Source organism: Rhinolophus sinicus, chromosome 4 (genome assembly GCF_057876585.1).
Source record: "Rhinolophus sinicus isolate RSI-liver-muscle chromosome 4, RSI-T2T, whole genome shotgun sequence".
Classification (NCBI taxonomy): domain Eukaryota; kingdom Metazoa; phylum Chordata; class Mammalia; order Chiroptera; family Rhinolophidae; genus Rhinolophus; species Rhinolophus sinicus.
Window position 1 is genome coordinate 78718400 of NC_142504.1, and position 14414 is coordinate 78732813.

Here is a 14414-nt window from a genome sequence, read left to right on the forward strand (position 1 = left end):
ATAGGAAGACGTCTTATAAAAATGTCTGTCAACTCTGTTATTTTCATTCCGGCATTTGAAAAATTATTCCTTTAGACAGCAAAAATGACAATGTCATTTCTTTTATAGAATTCTGCCCTAACACCAAAAATAAATTCTGAATTCCTGCTAACTAGCTGAATTCCCAGGACAGAGCCCTCATTTACGGATTCAACGCCAAAAATGTCTGGCACACAGTAAGAATTCAACAAAATGCTTTTGAACTGAATTAAATAGCATCCCTACCCGGATGGGCACTATACCAGTCATTTCAAAAGTGCACTACATTTCCTATCAATCACAACAAAATAAAGTAAAAAATAGGAATGACCCATATTTAAATTTTTGTATGATACAGATTTGTCCCTTAATGGGAAAACTAAATAAAAATGTCAACACTCCTCAAATTAATTTACATAGAATGCAATTTCAATTAGATGCCAACAGTATGAAGTATGTATTAAGAATGTATGAAACTTATTTTAGATGCCATCTGGAAGAATAAACAGATAAAAATGTTCAAGAAAATCCTCAAAAGAGAAGAGTGATAGGGAGAAACTATCAGATATTAAAACATTACAAAAATAATCATTAAAAAGTGCAATACTGTGAGAAGTGTCCGTTAGCTCCTCTGCCCAGTTTTTAATTGGATTGTTTTTGTATTGTTGAATTATACAAGTTCTTTATATATTTTGGTTATTAGCCCCTTATGGGAGGCATTGTTTGCAAATATCTTCTCCCATTCAGTTGGTTGCCTCTTTGTTTTGTTGATGGTTTCTTTTGCTGTGCAGAAGCTTTTTAGTTTGATATAGTCCTATTCATTTATTTTAGCTTTTACTTCCCTTGCGGTCAAATTCATAAAACCCTCTTTGAAACCAAGATCCATAAGTTTAGTACCTATACTTTCTTCTATGCAGTTTACTGTTTCAGATCTTATGTTTATTTAGGTCTTTGATCCATTTTGAGTTAATTTTAGTATATGGTGACAGATAGCAGTCTAGTTTCATTCTTTTGCACATGGTTTTCCAATTTTCCCAGCACCATTTATTGAAGAAGCTTTCTTTTCTCCATTGTATATTTTTGGCTCCTTTGTTGAAAATTATCTGCCCATATATATATGAGTTTATTTCTGGATTTCAATTCCTGAAGACACACAAACGGCCAACACATATATGAAAAAAGGCTCAACTTCACTAGCTATTAGAGAAATGCAAACCAAAACCACAAAGAGATATCACCTCACACCTGTTAGAATGGCTATCATCCACAAGAAAAACAATAACAAGTGTTGGAGAGGCTGTGGCACAAAAGGAATCCTCATACACTGTTGGTGGAAATGTAAATTGGTACAGCCGCAATAGAAAACAGTATGGAGGTGTCTCAAAAAATTAAGAATAGAATTACCATAGGACCCAGCAATCTCTTTCCTGCGTATCTGCCAAAAAATTCTGAAAACATTTAAACACAAAGATATACTTGTGTGTACCCCAGTGTTCACTGCAGCATTATTTATGGTGGCCAAGATATGGAAACAACCAAGGTGACCTTCAATAGATGATGGGATAAACAACATGTGGTATATATACACAATGGAATGATACTCTGCCATAAAAAAAGATGCAATACTCCCATATGCAACAACGTGGATGGATCTTGAGATTATTACGCTAAGCAAAATAAGTCAGAAAAAGTAAAAACCCATATGACTTCACTCATTTGTGGGATATAAAACTGAAAGCAACAAAGGAACAAGACAAACAAACAAACAAAAACTCATAGACACAGACAACAGTTTAGTGGTTACCAGAGGGAAAAGGGGGAGGAGGGATGGTAGAAGACGGTAAAGGAGATCAACTATAAGGTGAGGGAAGGAGAACTGACTCTGGGTGGCGAACACACACTGCAAAAAAGATGATGTATTACACAAATGTACACTGAAAACCTATATTGTTTTACTAACCATTGTCACCCCCAATAAATTTAATAAATAAAAAAAGTACAATACTGGCGAAGGAAGGAAGAGATGAGGGAATGCAAGAGAATAGAAAACACAAAAAGAAAGTAAATTCTTCAAATGCATGAGCAATGCATAACAAAATAACAGAAAGGGAAAGATTGCTTGATAAAGGGTAGGTGATTAGTAAAGCTAAGTGGTTAGCAAATGTCTCACATCCTAACACACATTCTCATATCACTTTTCCTGCTCAAAACCCTCCAACCACACCTACAAACAGGGCTGGGTCTGGCTACTTTTCTGAGATTACCTATCTTCTCCCACTTGCCCTGCTTTAGGCACCCTGGCAGCTTTCTTCTTCAAATATCCCAAGTGCTCTCCTACCCCAGAGCTGTCACACTTGCTTGCCCTTTGCTTTTAAGGTTCCTCTGCCAGGTATCCTCAGGGCTCACTCCCTTACTCAATTCAGCTCTATGTTCAGTCACTTCAGGGAGGCGTTACTGTAACCCGTTTCCAAAACAATAGCTCTTTCCCACTACCATCACTCTGTATCTCCTTCATTCTATTTTATTTTTCTGCACCTTACTGCCTGACATTATATGTGTATTTATGTTTTGTCTAACTCCTCCCACCAGAACACATGCTCCAAGAGCATGGAGACTGTTGGGTTTTGTTCACTATTGGAGCTCCAGCACATACAACAGTTCTTGGCACACAGCAGAAGCTCAGCATTTGATGAATAAATGAATGTGATTATAGCTAAATTAGGAAAAAATAAAATCAAATATTTACCAAATCTCTACCTAAGCTTAGAAGTGTCAGAAGAAATCAAAGAAGAGGATCAACAAATTTGATTAACATTTTTAAATATTTTTGTTTTGAAAAAAGATTAAGAAAATTTAATCATAGAAAAAATATAGAAATAATTGTTGTCCTTATCAACGGAGTTTGGGGGACAAACGTTGTATTACACCCATGTGAAATACTACTATCCAAAAGGCGAGCCCTGAAGACTATGCTTCCAGTGACAATATGAAAAAACTGTTGATGCTTAACAAAAAGTAGGATTTTAATATGTCGACTCTATTTACAAGCAATAAACTAAAAGTAGTAGAGACTTTCTGAGATGTTTGCCAGACCACACATCCTTTCCCCATTCCCTAAGCACTGCCCTTTCTATACCCCTAGGGAAAGGCTGTAACAGCCATGTTTGTACCATGTAGCCCTGTCCACATTGTCCCACATGACTGTACTAGAGACAGACACCAAACACAAGTAGGTATCATCAGATTGTCTCTCACTGAAATTTAAAACTGAGGTTAGGAGATCCTTGTTTACGGAGTTACAGGGCAGCCATCTTCCATCATTTATACTTAAAAACAGAAAAAAAACTGATCTGCTAAAAGACCAAAATGAGAGACCACGCAATGGAAGATACACATACAGTAAGTGGCAGCCATCTTGTTTCCTAACAGCTTCCTGATTCCATCCCTTCTGACGCCTAACACCATTTCCTGCTTTGGAATACCATGAGATACCTCTGTATTCTTACATTACGAATACATGATCTTCTTTTGCTTATACCCTTGAGTTGGTATATGTTAATTAAAACTTAAAAAAAAAAAAAACGAACAGATTGGTGGCTGTTTGAGGCGGGAGTGAAGGGGGTCAAAAGGTACAAACTTCCAATTATAAAATAAATGGGAATGTAACGTATAGCATGGGGACTATAGTTAATAACACTATGCTGCATATTTGAAAGCTGTTAAGAGAGTAAATCTTAAAAGTTTTCATTATAAGAAAAAAAATTTTTAACTATGTATGGTGATGGATATTAACTAGACTTATTGTGGTGATCCTTTTGCAATATATACAAATATCAAAACATTATGTTGTATACCTGAAACTAATATAATGTTTTATGTCAATAATATCTCAATTTAAAAAGTAGGAAACTTAATAAAGGACACTCACGGAAGAATCCATTTTTAAAAATCTAGTCTACCATAAAACATTGACAACTAAAACTTAATCTTTGAATGTTTGGGTTATAGTTGATTACACTTCATTTTCCTCATTTTGAGCATAAAAAAGCATTAGTTTTGCAATTTTAAAATATTCTAAAACAGGTATGAAAATAGATTAGAAGGATATGCAATATGTCAAAGTAACAAAGGTTGTATTTTGGTAATTTGTGTTTTTTCTCTATACGTAAAATTTTCTATAATGCAGATATAACTCTTATGATATCTGTATTTATATATATATATATATATATATGTGTGTGTGTGTGTGTGTGTGTGTGTGTGTGTGTATACATATATACATATATGTGTGTGTGTGTATACACACACTTTTTCAGAAGGTGCCATCTTGACTTTTATCAAGAACACTTTAACAGGAATGTTCAACTTTGGTTACTAACATAAACTACAGGGTAGAAGTATATTTGAACACCAGTAACAACTTTTTCGCGTTCACAGGGACTTTGCCACTAACCTGATCCAGGCCAGTATCATCTCTAACCCTCATTATGCCAACCAATAGCCTCTTAACTGATAACACTTTTTCCTCCTTGCTGTCCTAGAATCTATTCTCACAACAACCAGAGTGATCATTTTTTTATTACGTAAGTCAGATCATATCACTGTTCCATTCTAAACCCTCCCACATCTTCGCATCTCACACAGAATCAAAGCCAAATCCTTATAATAACCCACAAACCCTTTCATGATCCAGTTCCCATCACTTCTCTAATCTCTTCCTCCAACCACTCCCCATCTTTTTCACTCTACTGTGGACATACTGGCCTCCTTGCTTTTCCCAACACATAAACAGTCTCTCCTGCTTCTTCTGCCTGGAACCATGCTCATCTCCCACATACTGGCATGGTTTGCTCCCTCACTTCAAGTTTTAAATATCATCCGACCAGAGAGCTTTTCTTGTCACCCTTTACAAGTAGCAACCCTCTATACACCCAACACACTTCTGATCCCCTTTCTTTGCCTCTTTTTCTCTCATAGCACTTATCACATCTGACATATTAAATATTGCTTTTTATTGGCCCTCCCCTATTACGTGAAAGTAGGAACTTGCCTGTTTTTCGTTTTTTTTCATCTTCACTGCTCTAGATTCTCCAACTACTGGAAAGATATCTGGCACATAAGCACTCAATAAACATTTGTTGAATAAATGAATGTTTTACTTACTATAGGTTCATAATTAGTCTTTTTATACAGCAGGGCAAGCCCCCTGCTTCTCTTGTCCTTTAAAATTCTCTGCCCTGGGCTTTTCTATGTAAATGTACAATGAGCTAGATAAGTTCTGTCAAAACCCTTGAGGATTCTGGCTGGAATTGCTTTGAATTTATGGATTAATTTGGGGAGAATTGCTCGTTTCTTGATGCTGAGTTTTTCACTCCAAAAACATTGTAGGTGTCTCCATTTCTTAGGTCTTCTCTTTTGTCTTTCAGTTATGTTTAAATTTGTCTCCAACAAAAATTAAGCATCTTTTATCAATTATGTTTCTACTTTCTTTTCTGCTATTATCAAAGCATTACCTTTTTAAAAATTCATTTTCTGTCATAATTAAATCATCAAGCTCTTTATCTATTGCCTTGGTCTTCCTTAACTTTAAACATGCTTAAATTTCTCTTTGCCTAAGACGTCTTCCACTTAGCCAAGGAGCCATTCCTTCTGTTCTTAAATACTACAAAGTAGAAGATAAGCGTTTAGTGCTGTCTTAGCCTTTTCATTTCCTACTCAGTCCTTAATCCCTAACCCAGCTTGTGTGCAACTACTCAGTGGAAACTGCTTATTCAGAAAGGACCCCTGGCCACTGTGTCACTGGATTCCACAGCCTTTTCTCAGTGTTTATCTTCTTCAGTCTAAGGAGCACATGACAACAAAAATATCCTACTCCTTTACTCTGCATTTTACCTCTTCCTTTGGTTACCATGGAACTGGTATTAACCCTCATGTCCCCCGAGTGCTTCTCCTTCTCCATCCCCCAATTTCTTTTCTAATTTTTATTCCAAGAAGAACCTATACCGAAGAGATACAGGAAAAGAATCTCTGGGTAAGAGACTTTGAGCTAACTCTTGAAGTGAGACTAGAGTTTACCAGATGAACAAGCAGGAAAAGGGCATTTCAGGCAGAGAGAAGAACATATTAAATCTTTTCAAAGCACCTCATCCCTCCACTGGTCACCTGTTTCTTTCTCACGGTCCCCCTGACCTTTCAAAGTAAGGGGAAAATAGTCTGGCATTTCAAGGCTTTCCACTATACCAGCCTAATCTGCATTTATAGATTACCTAGCACTGCTCCCTTTCACACACCTGGATGTGTCAAAATGGGCCAGTCACCTAAACTTGACTTATATTTTTCACCTTAATGTCTTTGCTCATAATCTTCCCTCTGCTTAGAATACCCTTTCTCAATTTCTGCTTATCAAAATCTCACTAGATAATAATGGTATTCAGTTTATATTTTAAAAGAAAAAACATATCGGGAAGGGGGCTTTATAAGAGATACAAACTGAAGTATTTAGAAATGGTGTTTTTTTTTAAAATCCTACCAGGACTTCAGGGTCTATTATCAAATACCTATTCCTTCACGAAGGTGTTTCTAATCACCAAAACCTTCAACAAATATACTACATGTAGACGTGCTCTAGGTGCTGGGTAAACTACACAGTGAAATGTTAGCCCTGCCCAAGGGAGACAGCTATATAGGCCAACAATTACCATGGAATATGATTTAGGCTACAGTGGAGGTGAACATAGGGTCCTATGGGACCACTGACAAGTCCTAATCCAGCTTGGTGACAGGCAGAGGGAAGTACCCTAAAAAGTGATGTGTAAAGGCCCTAATGGAATGTTCTCCCTTTGAATACCCAAGACACCTTTTGCTATTTCTCTTCTGATTATCCAATTCTTTCTTTGGTACTATCAGGAATATACAATTGATACTCATTACTTGTAGATTCCGTATTTGCAAATTCACCTATTGCAAAATTTATTTATAAGCCCAAAATCAATACTCCTGGCAATTTCTCAGCCATTCACAGGTATGTCCAGAATGGTGAAAATTTGAGTCTTCTAATGCACATGTTCCCAGCTAAGGTAGATCAAGGTGATCTCTGCCTTCTTATTTTAGCTTTCACACTGTACACAAGTGTCCTTGTCACAGTCTATCTAGTGCCACATTTTTCATATTTTGAGCTCTTTATTAGTGATTCTGCTGTTGAAACTAGCTGCCAACCATACTGTGAAGTGCTGTTCAGTGTTAAGCACAAGGCTGTGAAAAATATACAAGGTGTGATTAAAAAATACAGTGAATGTTTAAATTTAAAAAAAATTAATTACAGTAAAAGGCACATTGCCATTAATCCCCCTCAAAATACTCCCCCTCGCTTCAAACACACTTATCCCATTGTTCTTGCCACTTTCTGAAGCAGTTCTGGAAGTCCTCCTTTGTGAGTGTCTTTAGTTGTACTGTCATGGCTGCCTCTATGTCCTGAATTGATCAAAACATTTACCTTTCGTGGTCATTTTGACTTTGGGGAAGAGCCAGAAGTCACACGGTGCCAGATCCGGTGAATAATGTGGATGAGGACACACTGTAATGTTTTTATTTAACAGAAATTGCCCTACCAGAAGCGATGTGTGACACAGAGCCTTTCTGTTGTGATAAAGAAAAGATGGTGAATGCTGCAGCCCAGTGCCATCCAATGGAAAGGCAGGGATCTTCAACACAGGAAGCAGTGAATCGAGCCTTCGTAACAGTGTCTGACAAGTTTCAACTTGTTTGGTACAGTCAGTCAGGTGTGAGCTACGGTTGAGAGAAGGTGTGTTTTAAAGTGTGCTGTGTAAATCATCCTCCATCATGACAACGCTCCGTGTCACACATCGCTTCTGATACGGGAATTTCTGTCACATAAAAACACTATGGTGTGTCCTCATCCACCTTATTCACCAGATCTAGCACCGTGTGACTTCTGGCTCTTCCCCAAAATCAAAATGATTCAGGACATCAAGGCAGCCATGACTGCATAACTAAAGACACTCATGAAAGAGGACTTCCAGAATTGTTTCAGAAAGTGGCTAGAATGATGGGTAAGTGTGTTCAAAGCAAGAGGGAGTATTTTGAGGGGGATTATTTGCAATGTGTCTTTTACTGTAATAATTTTTTTATTTATTTAAACATTCACCATATTGTTTGAGTATGTGTGTTAGATAAGCTTCATTCAGACTTGAGTTACAGTGCTGTTGGCAGGGAGCTCGGTGCTAATTAATCAGTAATATACATTAAATAAGGAGTTTTTAAACAGAAACACACACAAAACAAGATTATGTATTGATCAATAGACAAAAATATTTTGACCAGAGGCTTGCAGGAACCTAACTCTGTACTTCCCCTAGGAACAATGGTTTGTTCAGTATTCACTAATTCAGCAATCACAATAATTTTATAGAACATAAGTAGTACAAATAAGGAGAATCGTTTCCTTGAGGGTGGAAATCTATCTTAGTCATCATTAGTGCCTTCTATGGAGTAGGCATTATTAGACATTACAGTCTTAACTGGGAAGTAAATTAACTAGTTTACTTTTTCTTTTGTGTGAATGCCTTCACTTCAAAATTAAGTAGTAACCGTACAATTTAACAAAGGCTGGATGCTGAAAGAAAACACTTAATTTTATATGGCATTGACTTCTTTTTATAGTTTCAAAATGACCAACAGTGGCTTTCACCAACATGCTTACCATTTTTGTTCTTCAGATTAGGGTCTGCTCCACTTTTTAGAAGCTTTAAGGCACATTGCTTATGAGCCCGGTAAGCTGCACAATGCAAAGGCGTGTTTCCTAACTGATCCGAACAGTTAACATCAGGAGGATTTGGCCTGTTGAGCTAACAATCGAAGAAATGCAGTGCACAATTATATATCAAAGTTAGATTTTTCTCCCATAAAACACATGAAGGTATAATATAACTGAATGTTCACGTGAACCCTCATACTAGAGTCTGACATACATCTGGGCCCCTTGGCATCGGGACTGTCAGTAGCTTCTTGCACACTAAACCAGCCAATTCATGTCACGCCCCATGCTTGTCCTCAAGGTGCCATGAAATCTCAGGTTCCACACTCCCTTGACAACAGACACTACACACTATACCAGTGCCACCACATGAGTGCCACCCCACCCACTCCACCCATATTAAGATTTCACTAAGATTACTTGTCCCTGCCAGGCTTGCAACTCATACTTGTTACAACAAAATTACAAATCAATCCACCAGAGACAGTCACTCAGAAGAGTTAAAGCCATAAATGTTAACTGTGTAAATGTTGAAGTTCAACTGAATTTGTTTTTCCCAACTCACTGCTTTAAACACTTCTTTATACACTCTCCATGTCACAAAGTTAAAAAAATGTTTTAGGCACTATATTTGGAAACCAAAGAGGCCTTTCAAATGAGCTGAAATAACTTTAAAGCAAATGGCAATGCTTCAGTCTTGAACTTAGAACAAATTTAGAGTTTCATGTTTAATGAGACCATGCAGGTAATGCACACTGGAAAGTAGGTCTCCTAAGAAGAAAATAAACGGGGTAAAGCTTTCAGTCTGTTCTAACATGATACAAGCATTCCAAAATATTGTCCCTTCTTTGTATGTTACTTTCTAGAAGTATAGCATACCTCTCAGAAATTATTGCACATCAAAATTAGAGAAACTTATTCCTTTATAGTATCCTATACATTGTTCTTCAATTTTAAATTGTCCTTACACTAAGTATGTGCCTTGAAAAATCGGATTCTTAATCCATCAGGTTTTTAGTAGGAGGTGGGACATAAATCAGAAATGCAGAGAAAAATATTATCATTTAAAACGTAGCCTGTGTAAACTATTGCCATGCTAAGTATTTGTAGGTATGTAAGGACTTTCCTTCTATCATTATGATCTTGAATATTTTTGCCCAACAATTCCACTAAATTATAAAGTTAACTTATGTAAAAATTTTCCTGAAGTGTAAAGAAATAATGCTTTTCTTTTTTTTACCAGAGCTATGAGTTCTGCTGTTTTGCCTTCTCTTGCTGCTGCTAAAAGTAATTCTTCAAGCTTTCTTTGTTGAGTCCTTTCTACAGCTGCAAAAGGAAAATACATATATATTACTCTACATCTAGTCAGGATTCTATTAGCAAATTCATTACAAAGATGTATAAAGAATAAAGATCATGGTGAGAAAAGTCACAATATTTTGAATTATGATTCAAATGCAGTTAGACTATTGTTACTCTCATTGCCTTACATTTAAAATTACAGATTTCATCTTCTTTCAGGTTTGAATGAATTTATGCGTTCAATTCAGAGGTCTTTAAGTATATTACCCACTACAATACCGATCACAAATAATTATGAATTACTTTCCTATTCTGAAACACTATTACGTATCGGCCTTGGAAAGGCAGATAAATGGGGAGAGGCGTTCATACCTTCTAGAACCTCAGTGTTAAAAGTAATAAAAGAAAATAGCATTGGTAGAAAGATGTACAAACAACATAAATGTATTTAGATTTATATATACTTCCATGTAAGAACACAAATTTATTTCTTTAACAAATACTATAGCACTATGTGCCAAATACTATTCAAAGCACTTTAAAAGTATTAACTCATTAAGTCCTCATAACTACTCTATGAAGTTAAGTGTTACTATTATCCTGATTTTATAAGTAAAGAAACTGAAGCACCAAGAGATTAAGGAACTTAACCAAGGTCACACAGTCAGGAAGTAGAAGAGATGGGATTTGAACTTGGGCAGGCTGGTTCCAGAGTCCGTGCTCTTATCACTACTGTATGCTGCTTCCCACATCATACTTGCAGAGAATGACAGCAAATGACAATCTGATTGAAGAGACTGGACTATGTAATAAGGCCTCATTTCTACTAGATGTGAATTGTTTTATAATAGCTTACAGAAAAGATGCAATTTCGTAGAAAGGCTTAGTAATCCCACTTAAAACGTGTACAATGTCCTGTGCAAACACCTAAAGGAAAGACCTATAAAAGGTTTCTCAGGTCTTCCTGAGAAATAATGAACAGTTATTAACAGTTAGCGATTACAATGCGTTAAGTGTTGTTTGAGCCATCGCATTTCAACTACAGGGAACCCATCTCTTAAATACAGGAATAGCTGGAATTAGTTTAGCGTTGTCTTAAGAAATGACGAACAGTACTACATACCATCATCTTCTACTCTAACATTTTTATTACCACATCCAAACTACCTCTCTACTGCGGAGGAGGGTGGCCAAGTCTCTACACAGACTCTCTATGCCTTCTTCTTTCGGTGAGATTCACTCTCTTCAATCTTTCCTCTCACTCGTTCTATGGCTACTGGACTGTGAGCTCTTTGAGAACAGTCACGTCCCTATCCCTTTTGTACATACCTCTACTACTACATGTATTACTCAGTGTCATTCATCCCCTCTGTCATTCATGAAGTCAGGTACCTGTTCTCACTCTCCTGAGAATCCAAGACATTTATGACAGCGTCTGGTATAATGCATATTTGGCCAATAAATATTTATTGAATAATCAAATTATCCTTAATAATACTAGTTCTAGACTTTAAGGAAGGGAGGTAAAGGGAACCCTAAGTTTCTTTCTCCATTTCCCAGGCTCATAAATGAAGGAAAATAGAGACTTGGAGTTGAAAACCCTCCATATGTTCCTGTCCTGTGTTCATTTAGGACATTGAAAAAAAGACTATTGCTCCAGCCAATGAAAAACAAATATTCAAGTTTGGAAGACGAGGCTTCTAGAGTGCTGGTAATGTTCTGTGCTTTGATGTGGGTGCTGTGTACATGGATGTTTTCCATTTGTGAAAACAGTGTGTTCATTAAAGATGTTCACTTCTACCCCTACATTTCACACCTCAATAAATGTTCTTTCAAGGAAATACTCCATCCAAAAAAATCATTTGTCCTATAAATTTTAAGTTTAATATGACTATAACTCTTTATCTTTCTTTTCAATCAGAATCCATAGTTAGTGAGGATCACAGAGATTATGAGTCTAACTCCATCCTGACAAGACACTCATACACATGCACAGGGTAGGTTAAATAGTAGTGCACTTGAAATGCAGGCAAGAACCAGGAAAATGTACTTCACTGACAACAGAAAATCAGTATTTTGCAGTCTCTACAGTAATAAGTGATTCAGGCAAGAATTATCCATGAATGCTAAAGCCACTAAGAGTTTACTGGTAATCAGGATATTTACATGGTCTCAACTTTTCTCCCCACAAATTATTTATTACAAAACGGGGAAGATACCTGTGCAGTGGACTAGGGTTTCCAGGCAGGAATTCCTGCCTGTTCTCAGGAATTTTTTTCGCTTTCCTGTTCCCGAATCCTGAGAAAAGTGGGTCGGGAAATTGGGAAAATTGGCTCCTTGAACCCAGTAATACCCACAATGGGAAATAAATGTACTACTCACAATGTGTCTCTTAGACATTTTTCCTATTTCTCACTAGGGTTTCCAGGCGGGAATTCCCACCCGTTCTCAGGAATTTTTTTTTGCTTTTCCATTCCTGAATCCCGAGAAAACTCTATCAGGAAATCAGGAAAATCGGCTCCTTGAACCCAGGTGGTTGGTAGTATCGGCAGTGACTTTGTGGAAATGATTCATTGCAGAGAACAGAAAATAGTTTATATCTCGGGATTCGGGAACGGGAAAGCGAAAAACATTCCTGAGAAGGGGCGGGAATTCCCGCCTGGAAACCCTGCAGTGGACTACCAATGGATCAGAGTTAACAGTACCAGTAATGGAACAAAATGACATCATGCATCTCCTATGTGACGCACTCATATAGGATATCACCTCACCTACAACATTCCTGTCAGAAATGCATATCCTGAATCTAATTATATGAAAAGAGAAAAACTCAAATCAAGGGACATTCTATAAACAATTCAACAGTTGCCTTCCTCTTCAAAAATGTCAAGATCATGAAAGGCAAACGCTAAGGAATTATTCCAGATAAAACACTAAAGAGATGTGACAATTAAATGCCATGTGGGATTCTGGATTGGATCCTGGTTTAAGGGGAAAAATGCAACAAGACATTATTTGAACAATTGGCAAAATTTGAATATAAACTGTATATTATATAATGTTATTATATTAATGTTAAATTTCCTGAAATTAATCATTATATTATGATTATGTAAGAAAATATTCTTGTTCTTAGGAGACATACTTAAGTATTTAGGTTAGGGCAAAAATATCACTATGTCTGCAAATTACTCCCAAATAGTTCAGCAGAAAAAGTAAAAAAATGACATTAAGTAATATATAAAAGGATAAACCACATGTAGTAAAATATTAATGACTGGTGAAGTTAAGTGAAGGATACACTAGGTTGGTGCAAAAGTAATTGCGATTTTGGCAATTATTTTTAAACTTTTAAGCCACAATTACTTTTGCACCAACCTAATACAAGTGCTCATTATACCATTATTGAAACTTTCCCATACACTGGAAATTTTCTCAAAATAAAAAGCCAAATTACACACAGAAGAAGGTATTCCTTTCTAGTGCCTGAGAAGTAGTAATCTATCTTCTCCCAAGTACCTCTGATCATGGGAAACTCATTGAACCTTTCAAGCAACCCATTACAATACATTGGGCACAAAAATGAACTCCCTGGCAGTCCATCAACTCAACCATCAACTGGCCCTGGTCTGACACTAGGAAGATTCCCTCCTCCAGACAGCTCTTCATATGATTTTGTGTGTCTACCAATGTCTTTCTGGGATGAAACATTTCCTGTCTCTATGTGCAATACCCTATGATATGGTTTCTGGTCTACCTGTGACCTTGGTGGGTTGTGGGTAGTCCTTGCAGTCTGACCCATTTAACACGCTATCTACAAATGATATTGTATCCGGTTAAGGTGATCTCATCAGAGTAGAATCACTCAGTTAAGTTTCTACTTCTATTTTCCTGGCTAGGACCATTAACTGATAAATCACAGCGCCGATAAACTCAAGAAATTTCCATCAAGAAATTTCTGTTAGCTTCTGAGCTACAATGAAGTCCTCAGGATAATGAAGCCGGCCATAGCTATCTTCCCCAACATCAAATGACTCCCAATAGCCATGCTTCTTACAGGCTCTGTGCTGCATTTCTGGATTCCTCCATTATGCTTCTGCAGCCTAGCAGCCACCGTCCCTCATACCTCTAATTTTTTACTTTTAATTTTGTTGAGGATTTGATAGATTTTTTTTAATTTGACATTATGTTGTAACAATTTAAAAGCTGTGAGGAGATTTTCATACAGATCATTTTGTGTCTAATCACTGACTCCCAAATTACATCATCTTTAGAGCGTAGGCTCGGCGACCTCTATTTTGGCATCTTAGAAGCCATTTCT

General features: G+C 36.8%; 1 protein-coding gene across 4 annotated transcripts in view; it reads right to left on the reverse strand.

The window, feature by feature from the left end:
* OSBPL1A (oxysterol binding protein like 1A) overlaps positions 1-14414 on the reverse strand; it is a 210833-nt gene that overhangs the window by 146783 nt on the left and 49636 nt on the right. For all 4 annotated transcript variants that reach the window (XM_019741214.3, XM_019741215.3, XM_088797939.1 and 1 more), the window contains 2 exons: positions 10032-10117; positions 8738-8882 (listed from right to left, as the gene is read on the reverse strand). In XM_019741214.3, the coding sequence (XP_019596773.2) occupies positions 8738-8882; positions 10032-10117 (231 nt within the window). The remainder of the gene's footprint in view (positions 1-8737; positions 8883-10031; positions 10118-14414) is intronic.